The sequence below is a fragment of the Pristis pectinata genome, chromosome 22 (assembly GCF_009764475.1).
Source record: "Pristis pectinata isolate sPriPec2 chromosome 22, sPriPec2.1.pri, whole genome shotgun sequence".
Taxonomy (NCBI): Eukaryota; Metazoa; Chordata; class Chondrichthyes; order Rhinopristiformes; family Pristidae; genus Pristis; species Pristis pectinata.
Window position 1 is genome coordinate 7282397 of NC_067426.1, and position 23334 is coordinate 7305730.

Below are 23334 nucleotides of genomic sequence, written 5' to 3' on the forward strand. Positions count from 1 at the left end.
ATAATTCCATGTACTAATCCATGCTCCAAGTTCATCACCCTTGTTCTCACATTACAGTAAACATTTCAACCCATCCAACTGACTGGATTTATGCCCCACTCACTGCCCGTCCTTCCTCACAGTCTCTCTGCACATTGCATCTACCTTTACTCCAACCGCACCATCATCTGACCTAACACTCTGGTTCCCATCCCCCTGCCAACCTAGTTTAAACCCTCCCCATCTGGCAATCTCTTGCTGGAAGTCTCAGAGTAGGAAGGTCATTTTTCGATTCTGGTATCGAGTACATGAATGATGTATCTGGCTGAGTGTAACTAAGGCCTGAAAGCTGGGAATGTTGGACTGAGAAGACAGCATTGAAGGTACCTCTCCAGTGCTTTGAGGTGGCTGCTGTAGGTCATCTATGCCACAGGGGTATATAGAGCACAAGGATCACTTGCCATGAGCTTTGAGTCTTGACTTTTAAACACTCATCCTCAAACACCCAAAGGTTACTTTTGGAATCTGAAGACGATGAAGGATTCCATCAATATGTTTAGAGGGGGCCCCCCTGAGATATGGCAAGTGGTGCATATTTTCCAGGGTCTCATCACAGGGCAGTGTGGTGCAATAGCAGCAGGTTTGTACAAGGCCTCTCTTTTGCTATAGTGCAAACCCCTTCTCTCGTGCTTCAATGAACATGTCAATGATGGCATGCCGCTTGTCTGCAATCATGCACGATGCAAGTATCGCCTGCAAACTCCAGCTTAACAACCAAGGTTCTAGCATGGAGACAACATTTGTCAAGCAGTTTGCCATTTATCCTCTCAATTAGCTCAATGCTAACACACAGCTTGTCTGAGGAGGGGTGGAGTATTGTGGTGAGGAAGATTGAGAAATAGCAAATCACTTAGCTATGTTACTTTTTTCGGAAAGTTTTTGGAGAAGCAGAGCAACTTCTGTATTGCCATATTTCACTCAGCTTTACAGTCCCCAGAAGTCATCATCTTACTTCCACATACATAATTAAGGGAGCCTAATTTTTTGCTGCAAAATTCAGCCCAATAAAATATGTGAGAGTATTACATTTGCTCACAATGCAAATGAAACTTTTTAAAATTCATATGGAAGGAAATTTGCACAGAAGTTTGGAACTTGCAACCCATTGAGCATTTTAATTATAGTCTAATTCTTTGTAATTTAGCATATAATTTTCTGTCCGAAATAGATCAATTTTAAGACCATTTCAAGAGATACTATTAAATTGACCTCACTTTTTTTTACATTACTCAGCTTGACGTTGAGTTAGTTAATAAAATAAATTGCCTTTTCAAAAGAAAAAGCCGTTTTCAATAAGGGCATAGATCATAGCTATTACTTATTGCTGCATAAATCTTTCAAGAGATAAACACAGGGAATTGGTAAATTAGAGTCTCACAAACCTCAAAATTTTTTTGCCACTCTTTATCTCGTTTGGCTTTCTCTTCCTGCTCAATTTCTTCTTCTCTTTGCCGTTTCCTGGATTCAGAAACTCACGCATTATTAGAAAATTCATTCATAATATTGTTCAACTGTTAACCTCTGATAGTATCAAATGGATTTCAGTCATCACACACACACACACATATGATTATGATCATCTCCACAACTTCTCTTCATCCCTACACAATGGTCAAATAGATTACAAACGCACACAATTGTATTTCATAAATGAGAAGAGACAGCAGCCAAAACCCATGCAATTTCATTCCAGTGTTACTCATTAACCCTAGGAAATGAAAGGTAAAAATTTGACATGGTAGTGGGAATGAATAGGGGAGTAACAATTGCCCTTAGAAAGACTTCCTTTATTTTTTTAAATTTTCCAAGGGTATATGACTGGCAATTTGAAGATTAAAAAAAATACAAAATAAATATGCATTAAGAAATGTTCAGAAAAATAAAGTGTAGATTTTCAACAGCTTGTATCTATTCTAATGTCATTAATACAGCAGAGCACTTCACAAGAATGAAGTTGATAACCAACCACACATGCTATGACTTAAGATCCAACTCTTTAGTCAGGCTCCAAGGTGCATCTTAACAAGGGGTGGCGGAGAAATTTTAAGACTTAGGAGCCTTGGCAGTACTTGGAATGATGAACTGATGAAGTACATGGGTGGGCAAGACGGCCAAACTGAAATAGAGCAGAGAACTTAGAAGGTCCTATGGCTGGAAGAGGTTACAAGTTGAGACATTTGAAAAGGGAATGAAAATTTTTAAATTGGGATGTTGCAGGACCAGATGCCTCTACAAGTCAGTAAGCACAGAATGGTAGAGGTGTTGCAAAACAATGAAATATAGATAGTTTCAATTAATTAATTTTGAATTGAAAGTCAACTGCAAGTTTCTCAGCATGTGCAATCTATTTTCTAGTTATGATAAGCATTTTCAGCTTAACTGAAATAGAATATTTAGGACGATAAGTTTCAAAGCAATTCTATACCTCTCATGCATGTCTTTGGCTTCACGCTCCTTCCTTTTAATTTCCAGCTCAGCAAACAACTTCATTGTTTGTTTGTGCACCGACTGCTTGAACTGGTAAGATTGAAAGAAAAACAATTGAATTCCAGCAGCTCCAGACAAAACCGGCAACACCAAATTAACCAAGCTATCGTCAAGCGTATTTTGCAATAATGACCAACTGTGACCGTTGTGAATTCCATCTGCTTATATACGACAAATTCAATCAGCAACAAAAAATAATCCAAAATACTTGTTCCTTGCAAAGTTATATTAAAATACTGGTTAATCTCACAGCTCAATGATGAAAAAACAGCATCTCCAGTTCACAAACATAGCCACAGACCATCTAAGAAAAAGAAAGTTTAAAGACCAAGTCCTCAAATCTGGCATAAAGCTCATAGATTAACAAGTAGTAATCCCTGCCTTGTGTCTGCCTAAAGAACATAGAACATACATCACAGGAACGGGCCCTTCGGCCCACAATGTCTGTGCCAAGCATGATGCCAAATTAAACCAATCCCTTCTTCCTACACATGATCCCTATCCCTCCATTCCCTGCATATTCATGTTCTTAAACATTGTTACTGTTCCCGCCTCAACCACCTCCTTTGGCAGGTCATTCCAGATACCAACTACTCTGTGTGTGAAATATTTACCCTTCAGATCCCCTTTAAACCTCCTTCCCCTCACCTTAAACCTGTGCCCTCTAGTTTTTGACACCCCTACCAAGGGAAACATTCGGGCTATCTACCCTGTGTACACCTCTCATAATTTTATATACCTCTTCATGTCATTTCTCAGCCTCCTTTGCTCCTGGGAAAACAGACCCAGCCGATCCAATCCCTCCTTATAACTCAACCTAGGCAACATCCTTGTGAATCTTTTCGGTGCCCTCTCTAGCTTAATCGCCTCTTTCCTGTAGTGTGGCGACCAGAACTGCACAAGGAACTTCCAAGTGCAGCCTAACCATCATTTTATACAACTGTAATATGAAGTCCTAACTCTTCTCCTCAACGCTTCGGCCAATGAAAGCATACATGCATATGCCTTCCTCACCACCCTAATTACGTCGCCACTTTCAGGAATCTATGTTCTAAGAGATGCAAATAAACTTAGCTAAAAAAAAGTGAAACTTAAAAACATTAAAGTAATACAAAATAATTTTTAAAATGTAATAATTTTCCCATTGCCTCGGAATCTGTGTTCATCATGCCACATTGACCTGGTACAGGATCTAGGTGGCCATTTCCAAGGTTGTGGAATGCCGGCAAGACTAGGCACCATGACTGGATATCACATGCAATTCAACAATCAGCCAAACGGTAAGCCCACTCTGAATCTGTCAGTAGGTTCCCAACTCCAGTATATCCACAGTACATCTACAAAAATCCAGAATTTAATTTCAATCCACGAATGCTGGCAGATCCAAATGGTCACCCTTACAGACTGAAGGGAGGTGTTCTGCAAAGTAGTGTCAATCCTACTCCCACTCTAACCCCAGTCTTTGGTGAAGCACATTATAGACTTTGAGACTCAACACTGAATTCAACAATTTCAGATAGTCAGCCACTCCAGTTTGGTATCACACATTTCCAGCATTCAGCTTTCTTTCCCTCCCTTCTTCAGGTAATGTCACATTTTGTTCATCTTGTCCTCTCTCATACATATCCTATTTTATTCACTTGCCTTTACCACCTTTCAACCACCTCGTGTCTTTCATTCTCTCCTGCTTTCCACACAATCACAGACCCTTCCTTCTGTTCTTTCCAGCTTTCTGCAATATGAAGCTTGCTACGTTGCTAACCCTAACTTAAAAACTCACCCATTTCTCTCTCCAGAGATGCAGCCTGACACAAGTATTTCTAACATTGTATGTTTTCATTTGCATGTGCAATACCTATAGAATTTTGTTTTTAGAAAATACAAGGCAGGTTGAAAATAAACGAATATTTTAAATACATACTCCAGCAGGAAACAATAAATGCTGTACCAAGCCAAATGCAGAAATAAAAAAGATACTGCTACTTTAAACCTGGAGTCCAGTGTAATTACCCTAAAAACTGCAACACCACATAAACATTTTATGATTGCCCATTTACTTTTAGAATTACCATTTTGATGGGGTAACAAATTCTGAAACTATTAATAACCCAAATTCCATTGTTTCACACCGATATCTTTGATGGCACACTGCTTTAATCTATAGCACCACAAGATGTCCATAAATCCACTTTCCACAGTAAATCTGGGTGGTCTAAGGGATGGGTGTTTCCCAATCCTAGAGTGGAAGGAAGTTGCCCTATGTCAATGTCTTTGTTTCCAGGCAATGGATTTACACAAACAACTGATGTTTGCAAATCTCACTTCCCCAACTGAGAGAACAGGAAACAAGGGGTGAAAGTAGAATAATAAAACACAATCTTGAAAACTCCTCTCCTTGTCATGGGGAAGACCTATATCAAAAGAAAATAGAGACACAAGAGACTGCAGATACTGGAATCCAGAGCAACAAACAATCTGCCGGAGTGGCTTCACTCCGCCCACATCGGCCATCCCGAGCTCAAGCCATTTACACTCCCATTCCCATACTGAGCTGTCTGTCCTTGGCCTTCTCCACTGCCAAGGTGAGGCCCAATGCAAATTAGAACAGCAACACCTCATATTCCGACTGGGTAGTCTACAACACTGTGGTATGAACACTGAATTTTCCAATTTCAGGTAACCTTTACCCTGTGTCCTCTTCTCTTTCCCTCTGATCCACCTCTGGTCCTCCTTTTCTGTTCCTTTCCCATACCCCACCCCAACCCCCACCACCCATTGTCATCCCCCTCCCTCTCCTGGTTCCATCCATATTCTATCCATACATTTCACCCACCAAATCCCCCTTTCCCCATCTGGTTCCATCTACCCTTTAACCTCTACCCTAAATGGTTCCCATTATTACCTTCCTCACATCAGATTCCAGCAGTGGTAGCCTTTGTGTTGCTGCTTATCACCCTCCTAGCTGTCTCCACCTTCACCCTCCTCCCACCAGGCACCATCAGCCTTCTTTTTTGCCCGCCTCTTTCTCTTAACTCCCCCGCTTCCCCTCCTGATTCCATCTACCCATCTGCCTTCACCCCTCCTCTGTTTGCCTGCTGGCCCATTTCCCCATCTCCTCTTTATACTGGCTAACTCCCGTCCTCACTCAGTCCTGACTCAAGGTTTTGACCCGAAACATTGGCAGTTCCTTTCCCCCCACAAATGCTGCATGACCAGCAGAGTTCCTCCAGCAGATTGTTTGTTGCATCTAAAGAAAATAATCACTTTTAAGCAGAAATGCATGTATGGCAAAAAGAAACAAAATTAATTTGTTGATTTTTTTTTAAATAGGTTTATCAATGTTCTTTCCAATATTGTGTTCCATGTGTGAACATGATTTGGTGTTCAGTTTAAATAGAAGAAAATCAGACATCTTCCATGAACCAATGCCAAATATTCTTTTACCAACCAAACATTAATAAGAAAAAGAAACAGATTCTAAATGTTCACACAGTATAAAGCCATAGATTTTGACAAGTGTGCAATACACACTTTCCAGTTTAAAATATTGCCACACTCCACTGTTAATCACCACATCATAGAAATCACAAAGCAGAGCATTTAGCACTATCGGTCTCTTAAGTTTAAAAAAGAGAAATAGTGCTCATTCAACCACCCTGTCTCATTTTTCCTTGCATCCATCTTAATCTATTCTCAAATGTGCCATAGTTTCCATCTCAACCCTCAACCAAGTCAATTCCTCACAACTCTGTGCAAAATTTCACATGCTTTCTGTTCTAAATCCCTTACAAGATTATGTTGATGTAACTTTATCCTAGACTCTTCAATATTTGGAAACAGATTTCACTCTCTTCTATCCCAATCATCCACAATTGTAAACATATTACCCATCACCTGTGTTCAAACAAAAATAGGGTCATTTCTTCCCACCCCACCCCCCAGTATTCCTTAAAAACCTGCCCTTTTACATTCCTCAATTGTTATTCAAGGTATTATGAGAGGTTTTAGAGTAAATGTTTTTTCTTGGATAAGAAAGTAATTTGCATTTCTGTTCTTGAATTAAACTCCCTCATTCTTAAAACAAATTAAAAGATAAAACAATTTTTATATAAAATGCATTAACATTATGGTTCAAAGAAAGGATTTTCAAAATTTTGTCTGTGGGTCTTCATAACATTTTACTACGAAGTTTTTGATGGAGTCATATTTTAATTTAATAAAGCTCTAAATTTGTTTCACCAAAAAAAGCATCTAACAAACTAATAAAAAAAAACACTTTCACATATGGGGTTATAGAAAACTGTCCTGCCCGAAGATAATTGGTTAGAAATAAGCAGCCATTACAATGCACTGCTTACTTTGGCTAGCTCTCAAGAAGACCATTATAGTGCAGCCTCTGCAATATAGCTGCCAAGTGTTCAATCTTTTTAAGTACCTAATTTTACTCTTTAAGCACAATCAGAGCTAAAAGTATTCACTCCATCACCACCCAAAACCCGAGTTTAAATGCAAGATACATAATGTACAAGACTCAATCCTGAAAATGCTATCATCCAACAGAATTGATATCTTTTACCACTTCAGGATCATCCTCTTCCAGAAAAGGTTGCTTGCCATCTTTCTTTAATGCCTTCCTTTTCTCTTTCATCTAAAATTTAAAACAAAAATCACATTCTGAAGGATTCACTTCTGAAAAAACAATTTCTGGATTACACTGCTGGTGGAAATGTGTTATGTATGTATTTTACATTCCCCAAGAGCCTCTGTGCTGTATCATAGCAGTCATACAGACAACACCACACTGAAACATCAGGAACAACCTAATCAGGAACTTGGTCTATGGCAAGTTGACAACATTGGACCAAGGTAGCAACAGGAGTGCTAGCAATTATTTCAATGGCTCCAGGTGAGAGGGAAACACGGCAAAATTCATTTTAAAGGTTACTATCTATTGAAGACCTCTGTAAGATCTGTCAACTGTAACACTCACCCTAATGGAGCAGCAAACATCTCCATCATCAATTAATACCACTACTGCTCGAGGTCCTCATACAGTGAGAGGGCAAACAAATAAGCATTAAGTTTGGCTTCAGTGCTCTGCTTAGTTAAAGGGCTCAGAAAAACAAGAGAGGCTGCAGAGAAATGGAGGGAGTGAACTGGACTAGATGGCAAGGGCAGAACACAAGGGGATATGGTCAGATTTTATGAGGACACGTGATTCTTAAGTCCCACACTGGCAGATAGTGAAACCAAACCGCTAGCAGTAAGGAAAAAGTGGTAGGAGAGAAGTCAATTGCAGAAGTTGATCCTGGCAAAGGAGTTGTGAGGAATTAAAAATGATCACCTTAACAAAGTAGCATACATTTGTCACAACTGAAACCACTTCACCTTCACAAGACAGTTAAGCAGAGAGATAAGCAGGGGACAATAAAATCCCAGTGACATTTCATCAAGCTAAGTTTGTTGATAAGCAATATACAATGGGGTTGATATGTAACCACTGTATGGAAGTGAAAAGTGCATAGTAAAAGGCACATCCTTTCACTGCTGGGTAATGTTTATTACAGTGTCTTTGGTTAAATTATAAATAATTATTAAACAAATTTCAAGTAGCAGGAACAGACCTGGTAAAAATGGGTGCAAAACTTAAAAACATGACAAAGTTTAAAGTACATACTGAGGTGACAAGACGCTTTGGCGGGAGACTGGACCAGCGAGCAGAAGGTGACTAGCTCCAAGTTCCTTCAGGCTCTGACATTCAAATGCAGCAGAAGTGGGGGATTTGAATTTCAGCTCCAAATTGGATCACTGGATGGGTATCGCTATCAGAGGTGGTAAAAGTAGGTTACTCTACAATAGGAACCATGACTTGCAAAACTTTAACCATGAAGAAGTATTGAGAACTGTGAAAAGATGTACCCTATGGTAATTATGTGAGAAAACAGATAACATAGTCACCTGCTGCGAGTAAAGGAAAATTCTGCAGATGCACTGACTGTACCTAACTTCCAATTTTCTTTTGCCAAAAGTTTTAATGCATATCCTAATTCATGAGCAGAAATAAAACTGGATTTGGATCAAGACCAACAATTTAGAAGGCCATAAACTGATCCTCTGGAACTGTGGATAGCCCAAAGAAAAGGAATGAAACTGAAGGATTAGTTAATGGTGCCATTTTCATTTTGTGAGTGCATGAGCGCTATCTAGTGGCAAAATAGGGAATTGGGGACTGAAAATTTAATACTGAAAGGCCCAGAAATAGTAAAAGTCCTGGTTGAGATATACAACTATTTTCCCTTGATCTCTGACCTCACCAATAAACATTTACCTTTTTTCCCCCAGTTTTATGACTACCGTCTCTTTGTTGAACAGCTAAATAATTCTGAGAGGGATTGGCAAGGTAGATTCAAAGACGGTTCATCTGGCAGGAGAATCGAGTAGCTGTGAAATCTCAGGACAAGAAGTCAGCCATTTTAGGACCAAGTTGAGGAGACATTTTGTGACTAGAAAGGTTGTAAATTTTCTAAATTTCCATCTCTGAGAGCTGCAGATACTCAGCTGCTGAGTATATTCAAAACTGTGATCAGGTTTTTGGACACGCAAGGAATTATGGAACATGGAGATCAGGTGGAAAAGTGAACTTCAGATCATGACTGATCCAGTTTCTCATTGTATGGCTGCTCAGGCTCAACATAATTTATGGCCTAATCCTCCTAACTATTTTGCTCTTATGCCTAGTATTCTTTGGGCAATCCAGAATACAGCTAACAGCATGTTGTTTTACAGCTGGGGGAACCATCACCGTAATAACCAATCCCACACTCGCCCCATAACCACGTGGTCACTTGCAGCAAAAACAAGTGATTTCTCCTTATCCTAACATGATCCTTTCTCTTATCTGTTGTTTTAATCCTTTGGTTAGAGAATGGTGTGCGAGCTTGACCCCTAGTAAAGCTTGATACTTTACAGATTATAAAAGGACTGAGTCACAAAATCTATTAAAATGCAGAGATGGTGATAAATTATATTCATGAAACAGAAACTACTGAAATCTTATATCATAAAAGTCAGCTCCAGTTAAAGTTTTAATGAGATTAAACAGTGGAAGAGCAAATATCTGGCATGAACTTGACATTCAAATAACTTTAAAAAAATACATTTATGGAAGAGCTCCAAGTTGAAATAGCTAAATGTGACAGTTATACGTTAATGCTTCATGGCTTTTATAGTTAGCACATTCATCCTGATGATCTACTGCTGATCTGATTTTTTTTGTTATTTGAATTACCTGATAATTGTGCAAGAAGCTCCTCCAGTACTGTTCTGGCAAAAATCATTGAATTCCAACCTAGATGATTTGGATTTGACCTCATCCCTCTCTACAACCACTCCCACCAAGCCGAAAAAGGAACCCAACTGAACTGTAACAGATTGTATTTGCACATTTTTGATTGCAGCATCATTGGTATTTCTGGACTCTGGACAAACTGCTAAATTAAAGGGGAGACTCAAGATCCAGAACAGAGTATGGTACAGAATTTAAAGGGCAAGATTTAACGATATAGAAGACAGATCAATACTATTTCGGACCTTTGATGCATTTTGTAAAGGACAACATATCAAAATAGTGTCATGATTCTGATCTTGTATAGGAAAAACTTGTGGCTTTGGAGAACAGTTTATCCCGATGACAACATTAAGCTTAATTTATTGAGAGATGAAAAAAAAGACTACATGCTCTAATACTGCAAGTCACAGTTCCCTCGGAGCACTCGCGAGTCATTACCTGAGAGCTTCCACCATTATCATCACTGGATGTTTTACTACCAGTACTTTATATAAAATTATACAATTCTAGTTATCAAAGTTATCCTTCTGAAAACATCCACATTCTTGCACATAGTATCTTGCCACACTACACAAGTTAAATGTAGGTGGCAAGTCTGCGTGTAATTTTAGGTCACTGAGAATGCAACGTTTTAGTAACAACTCTCTATCCCACCAACTGGCAGAGTAATAGCACAGAGCAGCTGTAGATGAAGGTAATGCTCTGCCACTTCCAGAAGCTGGAATAAGAGATTTTTAAAAAAAGTATATTCCCCTGGAAGTTAACACGCGCCTCCCACGTACAAGATGCAATTAAAATCTACAAGAACTGCATTGAATTTGTCTTTGACAAATGAATCCTCAAATGCAGAAAAAAGTATCAGTAATAAAATACAGGAGATCAAACAAAAGTGTGGGCCAAGAAGATTTCAACATTCTGAACAGGATATTCCAACTGACTAACATTTTCAGGGAGAAATCAACTCATTAGGTCTGCCAAGTTGTGAATCCCTGGCGTCTGCTTACATATTTAACAGTTGTCAACTTTACCTATATTATGCCAATGTGGTCTGCTTGTGCCAAATGATTTGGTTCCGTGCTAAATATTCAAGATAATGCTCAAATGAGTGAATATTTCTGCCTTCATCTTAAAGACAAATTGAGCTTAAAAGGTACTAAATTACAAGCCACAACATCCAGGTTTTTTCCCCCAAACTATGGGGCTTGGATGTTTGTCCAAAGGTGCTAGACTACCATTTCAGAGCTTAGCATTTACATTGTGAAATACATCTAGGGTTTCCATCAGAAATATCATCATTGTATGATTCCATACTCAACCTGGGAAACATTCTCATCCCTGCCTATAATAGGGAAGGGCGCAGACTCAGCGTTCAACTTGAAACGGTCAAGAGTAAAGCAGAGAAATTGAAATAAATTGCACAGCAATTAAGTAAATTGCATTCCTATGATTAAGACACGTTTTGAAATTAAATAACTGCATGCAATAAACGGTAATTTTGTCACATTGCCCTCAAATATTTGATAAAGCACCATCTATATTCCATTTTTAATTAACATTTATTATAATTATCTAATCACTGCTAATTAAGACAAAGATAATCTCTCTGAATAGGGAAACATGCTGGTATGGAGCAATAACTTGATTTTTCTGTTCCTTTTATATTTTCCACTCTGCGTTTTAGAAACTTTGCTTTCTGAATCTATGTCATAATCTAAAACTTAATTTGCTCTAATAGCTGCTCTTTCATTTCACTTTTTCTAAATGCTCCATAATTAGTTCATACTTACTGACAATGTGGAAAAACTAACCATCAAATCAAAAACTATTTTACCGAACTGGAAGAATAAGATCAGACAACATAACTATCGTGTGTAGCAGTTTCTTGTGGCACTGTCAAATGGCAAGAATAAATTACTACACCAAATAGTGCACAAATCAAAGCCTTGCTCAAAATAATCAATTTCCAAAATGATAATTACTGCATTCATTCCAGTATATATTTTTTTGCTGTTTAATCAAGAAAGACATATATGCATAGTTTCAGCTGACCAAGCTTTCCGGTTATTAACAACTGACAAAGTAGGCTTCACCGTTCTAACAACTGTAAGCATATTGAATGTTTACTGAGTAGAGTTAAATATGTTCATGTGAGATGAAAATAAATCATCAGGGGCTGGTGTGCTGTACCAATAAAGAAAAGTGACTAATGCAATCAGTACTAATGCATTAAATTGCCAATGTTGACCATGTGACTGTACAGGAAAGAAATTTAAATTACTTTCACCCCTGGTTTATGTCAGCATGACAATGCCATAAAGAAAATGGGAGACTTGAAATGGAATATGTGGTGGTGGGGGTGGAAATAAACAAAAACAGTGGGGGAGGCGGGGGAGCACAACGGTAAAGAGTGCATAAAGATCAAATCCTTCTATCATCAGATACATTTTCAATCAGAGGAATCTGTGTCATCAAGAAAAGCACCAATCACATTTATCATTCAGGTTTAAGCCAAGAGAGTACATCATAGCTTACATTGTGTTCTATTGTTTCCCTTGCTGCCTGTATCACATCAATAGCACGTTTCTTCTGTTCTGGTTCCATTAGCATCTTATGAGCTTTGTCAACAGCTATGGAATAGCAAAACAAAATGTCAGTATTTAATTTCAGAATACAAGTCAAGTTTATGACCTGCAGCTTGAGTCCTAAACAAAAAATACTCCTGGCTCTGCTTGAGAAAAGGCAAAACCAACATGATAAAGAACTGTGCAGAAGAGCTCCCAGGTTTGATGTATAATCATATCAAATGAGCTGATCTCAATGAGAACAATATTCTGTGTTGTGCTCCAGATGTGCTGAGTAGATCTCAAACCGCTTCAAGTAATTGTTCTCCATCTACAAACATGTACCCACCCACATACTTTCGAGCAAAATTCATCATCCAGCAATCTTCAGGCACCCAGCTTATTTTTCCAACTTCTAGCTCGAAGGCAATAAGGCCAATTGTGTGTCATAACTAGAACAGAAGAGTTTATCTTCTAAGCCTTGAGCAATCATGTATCTCTCAAATCAACATCACTAGAACATACATCAACACAGAATATTTCTGGCCATTCAACTCCAGGGTATCATATCCAAGTCCACTGCAACTTTCTCCTAACATCGATGTGTGTATTCTTGCATGAAGGGTTGTTGGATAGTCCGAATGCTAAGCACTGGAACCCTGAAATTAACCAAAATATTTTAACCCAATTGAATTTCAAACCATGAAGAATCCTACACCTAAGGTCATTTTAATGGTGTTTGTCGTGTGAGTGTGTAGTTCCTCAAATATATGCAAGAAAAATCCACAGAAAACTGTACTATTGCTGTCAGTCTTCTTCCTATCAAGGATGTGTTCCCTTACCTTCAAAAGCCTTCTGTGCTCGTTCAGGATCATCTTGATTTTTGTCTGGGTGGACCAAGATTGAAAGCTGGAATAATGAAGAACATTACTCACGATACGCACATAATTAAAGATACTGAAACTTTATATAAAAAATATTCACCAGCACAGCAACTTTCACATGGGACAGAATACACATTTCAATTCAAGAAATACATTAATCTTTTTAAATATTCACATTTTTCTCCTTTCTACTCTTCACCTTTCAAATCTTTCTATTTTCCAATTCCTAATGCAAATTTTCATTGTTCCTAATTTTCATTGGCCAAAGTTTAAAATATTAAAACCCTTGCTTACTGCTTTCTCTCCCCAAGATGAAAACAAAATCGTTTTTCCTCCCACACTTCAACTATTATAAAACTGAGGATTCCAAACTACTTCCCACATAGACTGAATTAAGACTGCCAAACAAACCTTGGTTCAGGTCTGCTCAGAAACATGGCAGAACTAGTTGTAGGAAATAAGGACCCTGTAGGCCATGAGGACAAGTGGCATTCAAAAGTAACAACTCCCAATTGACGAGGGTAAAAACAATACTTGTACAAAGGCAATGTTAAATATCATCATTTAAGGTCCTCATTAGACCACTTCCAGAGTACTACTAGCAGTCTGGGTACCACAACTTGGGAAAGGAGACACAGGTAGACAAAGTGGTGAAGAAAGCATATGGCATGCTTGCCCTCATCAGACAGGGCACTGAGTACAAGATTGGAGAGGTCATGTTACAGCTGTACAAGATAATGGAGATTACACCTGGAATATTGTATGCACTTCTGGTCGCCATACAATAGGAAGGATGCGATTAAGCTAGAGAGGGTGCAGAAAAGATTCACAAGGATGTTGCTGGGATGGAGGGCTTGAGCTGGGAGGAGAGTCCACATACACCGTTGCGAGTCTTTGCTCCACTGTTTCTAATGGCAAGGACAACTTTAAGAAAGGAGAATTATCAGGTACGGACACCAAAATTGTACACCATACTCAACCTGCAATTTCTCCACGGCCCTATGTCTTCAAGTTGGAAAAGATGCAGAAAAGATTCATGAGGATGTTACTGGGATTGGAGGGCTTGAGTTATAAGGAGAGGATGGATAGCCTGGGAACACTTGTCCTGGAGCAAAGGAGGCTGAGGCATGACCTTATAGAGATTTATAAAATCACGAGCAGCATAGATAAGATGATGGTCAGTCTTTTTTTCCCCAAGGGTAAAGGAGTCTAAAGCTAGAGGGCTTAGGTTTTAGGTGAGAGGGGAAAGATTTAAAGGGAATCCGAGAGACAAGTTCTTCACACAAGGGGTGATGGGTATATGGAACAAGCTGCCAGAGGAAGCGGTAGAGGTGGGTACAATTACAGCAATTAAAAGACATTTGGACAGGTTCATGTATAGGAAAGGTATAGAGGGACATGGGCCAAATGCAGGCAAATGAGAAAAGCTGTGGAAGGCACCATGTCAGCATGGATGAGTTGGGCCAAAGGGCCTGCTTCCATGCTGTATCACTCTATGATTCTATGACTCTAAAGATACATCGACCTTGCAGGGAGTGCAGCATAGATTTACCAAAATTACTTCCAAGAATTAAATTATAGAATTACACAAACTCTGATTGTATTTTCCTGAATTTACACGATTAAAGATAGATTTGATTGAACTTTTCAAGAAATTAAGGGGAAAGCTAAATGGAGTGACTTTTTTTTTTGCAAATGGTCATTGGAATAACATTTAGAGCCAGGACTTTCAGAAATAAAGTCAGGAAACACTTCTATACAGAGATGGTAGAAAACTGTTACAAATTGACACAAACCAAATTCATAATTTTAAATCCACTTAATAACATTAAAAGTAATGAATTGTTAAGAGATATTGGAGAGCTGGAGAAAAATGGATATATGGGGTTAGGTCACAAGTCAACCGATGATCTCATTCAATGGCGGAGTTAGCTCAAGGGCCAAAATATTTTACACCTGTTCCTAAATATGCAACAATTGCAAAGGTATCTGCACTGTGCACAATACAATGTGCACTGACAGAGCGTAAAGCATTGCACTTAAATACTAACCTACAATAAAGGTCAAAAATGACACCAGGTAAATTATTAACCCTCGAACTGATCCTGCTTGGTAGAGTATTGAACAAGACCAGAAGATCTCACATTGAATGCATGGTTTGTACCAAATTAACTAAAATTTTAGTATGGCTCAATGAGAGATCACAAGCATGTTCAAATTCAGAAAGTTTAAGAGAAAGAAAAATCAGCCAGAGTTCTTGCTACTGATCACTATCCAGTGATCAAAACATACACATATGGATGCTGGGTGAGGGTAGCCTGACGATACTCACTGTCTAGGCTCACAGCTGAAGAATGGCCACTTGGGTGTGAAACCGGAAACATAGTACAGAGAACCATACCCCAGCATGAGTCAGCACCTTGAGGAGGGGAGAAAATTTGGGAAAAAAAGGTGTAGATTTTCATAGGCTGGTAAAGGAAATGCTATGTCTCGTGCATGATATGGCCCCAGTGAATTAAAGTAATAAGCATTGCCAACTGCTTTAACATGATTAAATTAGTTTTTAATTTAACAAAATTATAGAAAATTTCAAAGTAGTACTGTTTCTTACAACTAAGAGCAATAATTAGCATTAGTAATGTCAATTCCTGTTAAGTGAATAACTGGTTTCCCCATAAGTGAAACAATAGTACTGATCTCTCACAGTCACATAATTTCTGTATATTTTCACCGCTTCCTAAATTCTTGTCTGACCAATTTTCTCCTGAAGGTGTTGACTCATGCTGGTTCCAGAGGCACCGGCAGTCCTCGAGTACCTTACCCATATAACTAGTCTTCATCTGCAAGCCTTGACGTCAGCAGGCTGTTCTACCCACAGAGGGTCATCATCATCGGGCCTAATCTTGACTTCATTTGATGGCCCCACACGTGCACTTTGTGGAAGGAGTGCTGAAACCCCAGCTGCTGCCCCTGCTAGGGAGGCAGCCTGCATTACTGTGGGTCTGCCTTTGCCAACTGGGCCACAGAAGTAGGTGGTGGTGCAGGGCGAAGCTTTAAATATAATTTCCATTAAATTGCTGTAACCTGGTTTAGTATGCTTGTTGAAATAGACATCATGCAACATGTTAAACCTAATACTACATAACCTGGACTCTAACCAAGGTAAAATGCATAGCATTTCATCAGAAGAAGTATTCACTTAACAAGAATTTTCAACCAAAACAAAATTTAGTTAATAAAACATTATGGATATAAATAAGAAAATATTTTGGAATTTTCAGTTTTTGTTCACTCACTTAAATGGAGTCGACTGTACCTAAGATCAGTTGCTATCTTAGCCTGTAGCATGGCAAACAGAGATGTTTCTACCTGTCTGAACCTCTTTTTTAGCTCTTCATCTGTTGCTTCAGGGTCTATCTGCAATACCTGTGGGACAAAACACAGCTTAATTAAATTCTACACTGCATTAGCATCTTACTTAAACACCATTAAGAAACTGGTGGAGAAGAGCTGGGTGACTGAGTGGGATGGTAGCCACTGTAGCAATCCCAAACTATTAATATTTACACCTAACTTAGAGAATATTTCACATTTTCCATAATAGCATTAATGGGCACATTCTCCAAAATATTCAATATTAAAAGTATTTAGAATCCAAATTGAGTACACCAATAAAATTAGCAATTAGTTGTAATTTATTGCTGTAATTTTTTTTGTAAATTAAAAATCAGGTTACTCACAGGTGTTGACCTAGACAAAAATTGCTGATATGATACTCACGTTTTAGCTGTATGAATAAAACAGTACCAGGTTTTCATTCTTAAATCTATTTTACACAAAAAGAAAACAAGTTCCAACTGAAGTGCTCCCCATTGTTCCAATTCACGGAAGAGTTTAAGTGTGCCATTATACAATTTACTGTGTTTTTTTTATTCATTCAAGGGATGTGGGCTTTGCAGACTGAGCCATCCCTTAAGGTGGTGGTGAGCTGCCTTCTTGAACTGCTGCAGTCTTTGAGGTGTGGGTACACCCACAATGCCGTTAAGGAGAGAGTTCTAGAAGTTTGACCCAGCGACAGTAAGGAACAGCGATATATTCCCAAGTCAGGACAATGTGTGACTTAGAGGGCAACTTTCGGGTGGTGGTGTTCCCATTTTTTTTGCTGTCTTGTCCTTCTAGCTAGTAGAGGTTGTAGGCTTGGAAGGTGCTGTCTAAGGAGTTTTGGTGAGTTGCTGCAGTGCATCCTGTAGATTGTACATACTATACATATTTGTCTAGACTGAGGCTTGATTAGCAACCAGGAAAGGGTAAACGCAAACAGATCCATTTCAAGATGGAAGCAGCTTAATCAGTGGAACGTCACAAGGATCAGCACTTAGATTTCAGCTACGTACAGTCATTGTCAAAGGTTTAGATGAGTGAACCAGGTGTAATTTACTAAGTTTGCTGTTGGTAAAACAAAAGGTGGAAATAGAAGCTGAAGGAATACAAGGGGACTACAAAAAATATCAACCAATTAAAATAACAGGGCAAGGAAGTAAGAAATGGTCATAATATGGGGAAATTTTAGGTTATTCACTTTGATAGGAAGGAAACGCAGAGTATTTTCCCAATTAGTGAAAGACACTTATATGTACAGCAAGCAATTAGAAGGACAAAACGGAGAGTTAGCCTTTATTACCAATGGTTGGAGTATAAGAGCGAATAAATTTTGTTGTAGTTACAGAGGGCACTGATGAATCCATTCATTACTGTGCAGCATTTTCATTCCCACATCTAACGAACAATACAGTTGACTTGGTGTGGGTGTACAACTTTTCATCAAACTGATTTGAAGGCTGTTCTGTGAAGACTAAGAAGTCTTTGGGATTTGGAAGAATGAAAGAAGATTGCTGACAGGTCAAAAAATCTTCAAGGACTTGATGGAGTAGATGCTAGAACATGTTTCTCAACTGAAAAGTCTAGATCATGGGTCAGCATTTATGGGTCCCAGAGGATGTGGATATTCAAGACAAAGATCAATAAGTTTGTCGACATTACAGTATTCAAGAGATATGGTGAGTAGAGTTGAAGGATAAGATATGATCACATTTAACAACAGAGCAGGTTCAGGAGTCGCATGTCCTACTCGTTTCACAAGTCAACAAAGATCAGATGACACCAAGTGTAGTGGGTGAATGCATGTCAGAAATTACATAGTAAATTTTAATTCGTTCCAAGTTTTGCTACAGATGGAAGCGGTTTTGGAAAACTTTGGAATAACCGAGTCTGAATTTGATGGAAACTCAAACTGGAGTCTTTACTTCAGGTGGGTTGAGGCCAGGACAAACAGATGATTGCAAATAGAGGGGGAAGTGGGGGGGGTAGGGGGAAGAGTCAGCTCACCTAAGTGTTATTCAGTGGGAGCTTGTGAAGAACATGGCTCAGCATGAGCCAGAGCCCAAGAGGGAAAGTAATCTTGGCTCATGAGCATAGAACTAAAGGAACAGAGGACCATGTCAATGTGTTTGATTGCTGGCAGCATGAGAAGGACAAGGAAGAGCTGTCCTTTATTAATGTAGTCAGATAGGATGCCAGGGCTCAGGGATATATAGTGGCATGCAAAAGTTTGGGCACCCCTGGTCAAAATTTCTGTTACTGTGAATAGCTAAGCAAGTAAAAGATGACCTGATTTCCAAAAGACATAACGTTAAAGATGACAAATTTCTTTAATATTTTAAGGAAATAATAGAGTAATCTTGCATCTTTTACAGTTTCAACATAACAAAAAAGGAAAAGGGCCCGAAGCAAAAGTTTGGGCACCCTGCATGGTCAGTACTTAGTAACACCCCCTTTGGCAAGTATCACAGCTTGTAAACACTTTCTGTAGCCAGCTAAGAGTCTTTCAATTCTTGTTTGGGGGATTTTCGCCCATTCTTCCTTGCAAAAGTCTTCTAGTTCTGTGAGATTCTTGGGCCGTCTTGCACGCACTGCTCTTTTATGGTCTATTCATAGATTTTCGATGATGTTTAAGTCAGGGGACTGTTAGGGCCATGGCAAAACCTTCAGCTTGTGTCACTTGAGGTAGTCCATTGTGGATTTTGAGGTGTGTTTAGGATCGTTATCCTGTCGTAGAAGCCATCCTCTTTTCACCTTCAGCTTTTTTTTTTACAGACGGTGTTGTGTTTGCTTCCAGAATTTGCTGGTATTTAATTGAATTCATTCTTCCCTCTACCAGTGAAATGTTCCCCGTGCCACTGGCTGCAACACAAGCCCAAAGCATGATCGATCCACCCCCATGCTTAACAGTTGGAGAGGTGTTCTTTTCATGAAATTCTGCAGCCTTTTTTCTCCAAACATACCTTTGCTCATTGCAGCCAAAAAGTTCTATTTTAACTTCATTAGTCCACAGGACTTGTTTCCAAAATGCATCAGGCTTGTTTAGATGTTCCTTTGCAAACTTCTGATGCTGAATTTTGTGGTGAGGATGCAGGAAAGGTTTTCTTCTGATGACTCTTCTATGAAGGTCACATTTGTGAAGGTGTCACTGCACAGTAGAACAGCACACCACCACTCTAGAGTCTGCTAAATCTTCTTGAAGGTCTTTTGCAGTCAAATGGGGGTTTTGATTTGCCTTTCTAGCAATCCTACAAGCAGTTCTCTCGGAAAGTTTTCTTGGTCTTCCAGACCTCAACTTGACCTCCACCGTTCCTGTTAACTGCCATTTCTTAAGTACATTACAAACTGAGGAAACGGCTACCTGAAAACACTTTGCATTCTTCTTATAGCCTTCTCCTACTTTGTGGGCATCATTTATTTTAATTTTCAGAGTGCTAGGTAGCTGCTTAGAGAAGCCAATGGCTGCTGATTGTTGGGACAAGGTTTGAGGAGTCAGGGTATTTATAAAGCTTTGAAATTTGCATCACCTGGCCTTTCATAACGATGACTGTGAACAAGCCATAGCCCTAACAAGCTAATGAAGGTCTGAGACCTTGACAAAAGTTATCTGAGAGCTCAAATCTCTTGGGGTGCCCAAACTTTTGCATGGTGCTCCTTTCCTTTTTTCACTCTAAAATTGCGGCACGGTAGCATAGCAGTTAGCGCGACGCTATTACAGCACCAGCGATCGGGATTCGATTCCCATCGCTGTCTGTAAGGAGTTTGTATGTTCTCCCGTGTCTGTGTGGGTTTCCTCCGGGTGCCCAGTTTCCTCCCACATTGCAAAGACGTACGGGTAGGTTAGTTTGGGTTTAAAATGGGCGGCGTGGAATCTTTGGGCCGGGAGGGCCTGTTACCACGTTGTAAATAAAATGTTTTTAAAAATACACTAATCTTGCTTAAAATGTTGAAAAGAATGTTTCATCTTTAAATTTAAGACTTTAGGAGATCAGTTCATCTTCTACTCACTTAACTATTCACAGTAACAGAAATTTTGACCAGGGGTGCCCAAACTTTTGCATGATGCTGTATCAAATGTCAGAAGAATATCTGCAAAAATTGAAGATGAACTTACTTCAAATGGGTTTAGGTTGATGTACGTGGATCCAGGTCTTGTAAGTCTTTCAATTTGTTGTTTTGGTGTTAGAACAGAGTCTCTCTTTTCAATTTGCTTAACCTGTAAGAACATAAACCCTGTATTTACTACTGATGTTTCAGTAAATTATTTATAAACATTTTATGGATACAACATAAAACAAATTACTAATTGAGCAAAGAAGCAACCTAGGCCATTTTGAAAGCAGCAATACATACAAGCAAATTGTATTTTGTTAACATCATTTCAGTTGATTTAGTATGTATTTAGCAAAACATACTAAATAAATTGAAATGATGTTAACAAAATACAATTTGATGAAAACATTTGTGATGTTGTGTAGAAGCATTTAATTTTACCAGGTAAACAAAAGTATAAGAACAATTGGAAAGGTAGAAAATGTTCTTCATACCAGGAAAGAAAATGAAGTGTAATGATTGAACAGCATATCCCAGCACTAAAGCAACAACATTTCATTGTAACAGAACAACATTCAAACAAGAAAATAATTTCATTCATTGTTGGACCAAGCTTCTGAGATTCAAGATACCAAGTGCCAATGTTTTTTTTAAATTAGCAATGTTTTCTTCCTCATTAATCAAAAAGCTAGTTATTATTTGGAAGCTTCCAATTACAGGTGACCCCCCCCCACGTTACAGCCATTCGGGTAAGGAAAATTCACCCTTACAAAATTCATAAATCACGACCCAGAAATTTGAGATATGGAATAAAATTTGCTCTTACAGAATTTATGTGAAAAAGTAAATAAATAAACACAAAATGTATTTTTTGTCAAACTCTTATTTCTTGATGCATGCAGATGACACAGCTTTGCATTACAGAAAGTTACGATACGGACCATTTCCCACACCCCCCCCCCCCACCAATAACATGGGGTCATCTGTACATGTATACATACAGGGTAGACACAGTTTCCAAACAAATATCCAGTCACAAAATCAGTGTAGACCATTGTCAGAAAATCAGATTCTATCATCTAGAAATAGCAAATTTTTTCTTTCATGGTGAATTGGTAAAAAGTAAAATCCTTCTTGAATTTGAAGGAAAATGTCTTAAGTTCTTTTCCCAAAACCATTTTAATAAAAACTTCTAGAAACAAACAAGCATAACATCCAACACATCAGTGTGTATATTCCATGCTGTACTTGCATCAACTGTAACATGCACACACTCTCTACCCAATCTTCCATAACAATAAACAAAAGTAGTGTTAACAGATTGTAGTGGATCTGCTCTGGGACCCACTGATAGGGCTAAATTCCAAGACAAGTTTAAAATACAGAGCAAAGAAAGCACTAGACACCATGTGTTGAAGTATCTGACTAAAATTGCATTAAGCACTCTGCATTAGAAGAGTTGGAAGAAGACAGGTTAGCTTCTGTAAAGATAGCAAGGAAACAATCAACTACTGAGGTTCAAATATCAATTATTTAATCCTGAAATCACTTGACTAATACCAACCATGACAAGAAGTCACAAATCATATGTGCATTATAAACTGGAATTATGAACAGCTGCAGACTAACTGCTCTTATAGCCAGTATTCTAACACACACCAAAGGTATGGTAGCACTGTGGTTAATCACCAAATCAATCCAGAAACTTGACCAAATCTCACCATAGCAACTGCAGAATGCAAATTCAATAAATATGGTAGCTATAGATCTACTTGATATTTTTATTTTTAAAAGAACCCTCTGGTTCACTCATGTCCCTCAAGGAAAGAACTCTGCCATCCTATGTGACCCCAGAAGTACAAGACATGGTCAACCCTAACTGCCTCCAAAATGACCCAGCAAAGCACTTCATTCAGAGAGCAATAGGGAGAGACAATAAATGCCAAACTGCTGGAACCACAGCATGTGAATGAATATAAAAAACAGCAAGGTGGTTAAAAACTAGCTGAGGAAAGATTCTGACAGTAGTTGGGTGATTTAACAACAAAATATCTAAAATACCACAGGGGTGCCAAAGGTTATCAAATGCAAGCTCAAAATTAATTGTGCATTTTTCAATGCTTAATTCCGTGCAAATTAAAACTCATTTAACAGATTGCAAAACCCATCTCCTGTACTTCTTACAGAGGTATATACAAAAAAATCTGTTGTCCATTCGCTGGATCCTATTTAACCTGCAGGTTGGGTTTGCTTCTATAATAACTCTAAATGTGGTAACAAAATGATCACTTTGAGAGTGTATCCTAAGACAGCTGGGCAATTTTACACATACAAGTGAAATGCTGCTATTTTTAAATTACAACTGTCTTGACGTTATGAAAATAGATGCAAGCTGACCTATCCTCTGATCTGCCAGTTCTGTTACAAATCATCTCAAATGTAAAGATTATAATGCAACAATTTACAGGAACCTGAGTAGTTTGACTCAAAGACTCAATATTCTGGATTCAAGTCCTGCTCCAGAAAACTACCATGTTCCAGCATAGACATCTTTAAGGTTAGATGATAAATTCACACCCAATCA

At 38.6% G+C, this 23334-nt stretch overlaps 1 protein-coding gene across 1 annotated transcript in view; it reads right to left on the bottom strand.

Annotated features, from left to right (window-relative positions):
* The window catches only part of dnajc8 (DnaJ (Hsp40) homolog, subfamily C, member 8), a 33191-nt gene that overhangs the window by 7315 nt on the left and 2542 nt on the right, over nucleotides 1-23334 (bottom strand). Inside the window, exons 2-8 of the mRNA XM_052036672.1 lie at nucleotides 20812-20913; nucleotides 16689-16745; nucleotides 13278-13344; nucleotides 12407-12501; nucleotides 7103-7174; nucleotides 2465-2556; nucleotides 1422-1497 (exon numbers count right to left, since the gene is read on the bottom strand). Of these exons, the coding sequence (XP_051892632.1) occupies nucleotides 1422-1497; nucleotides 2465-2556; nucleotides 7103-7174; nucleotides 12407-12501; nucleotides 13278-13344; nucleotides 16689-16745; nucleotides 20812-20913 (561 nt within the window). The remainder of the gene's footprint in view (nucleotides 1-1421; nucleotides 1498-2464; nucleotides 2557-7102; nucleotides 7175-12406; nucleotides 12502-13277; nucleotides 13345-16688; nucleotides 16746-20811; nucleotides 20914-23334) is intronic.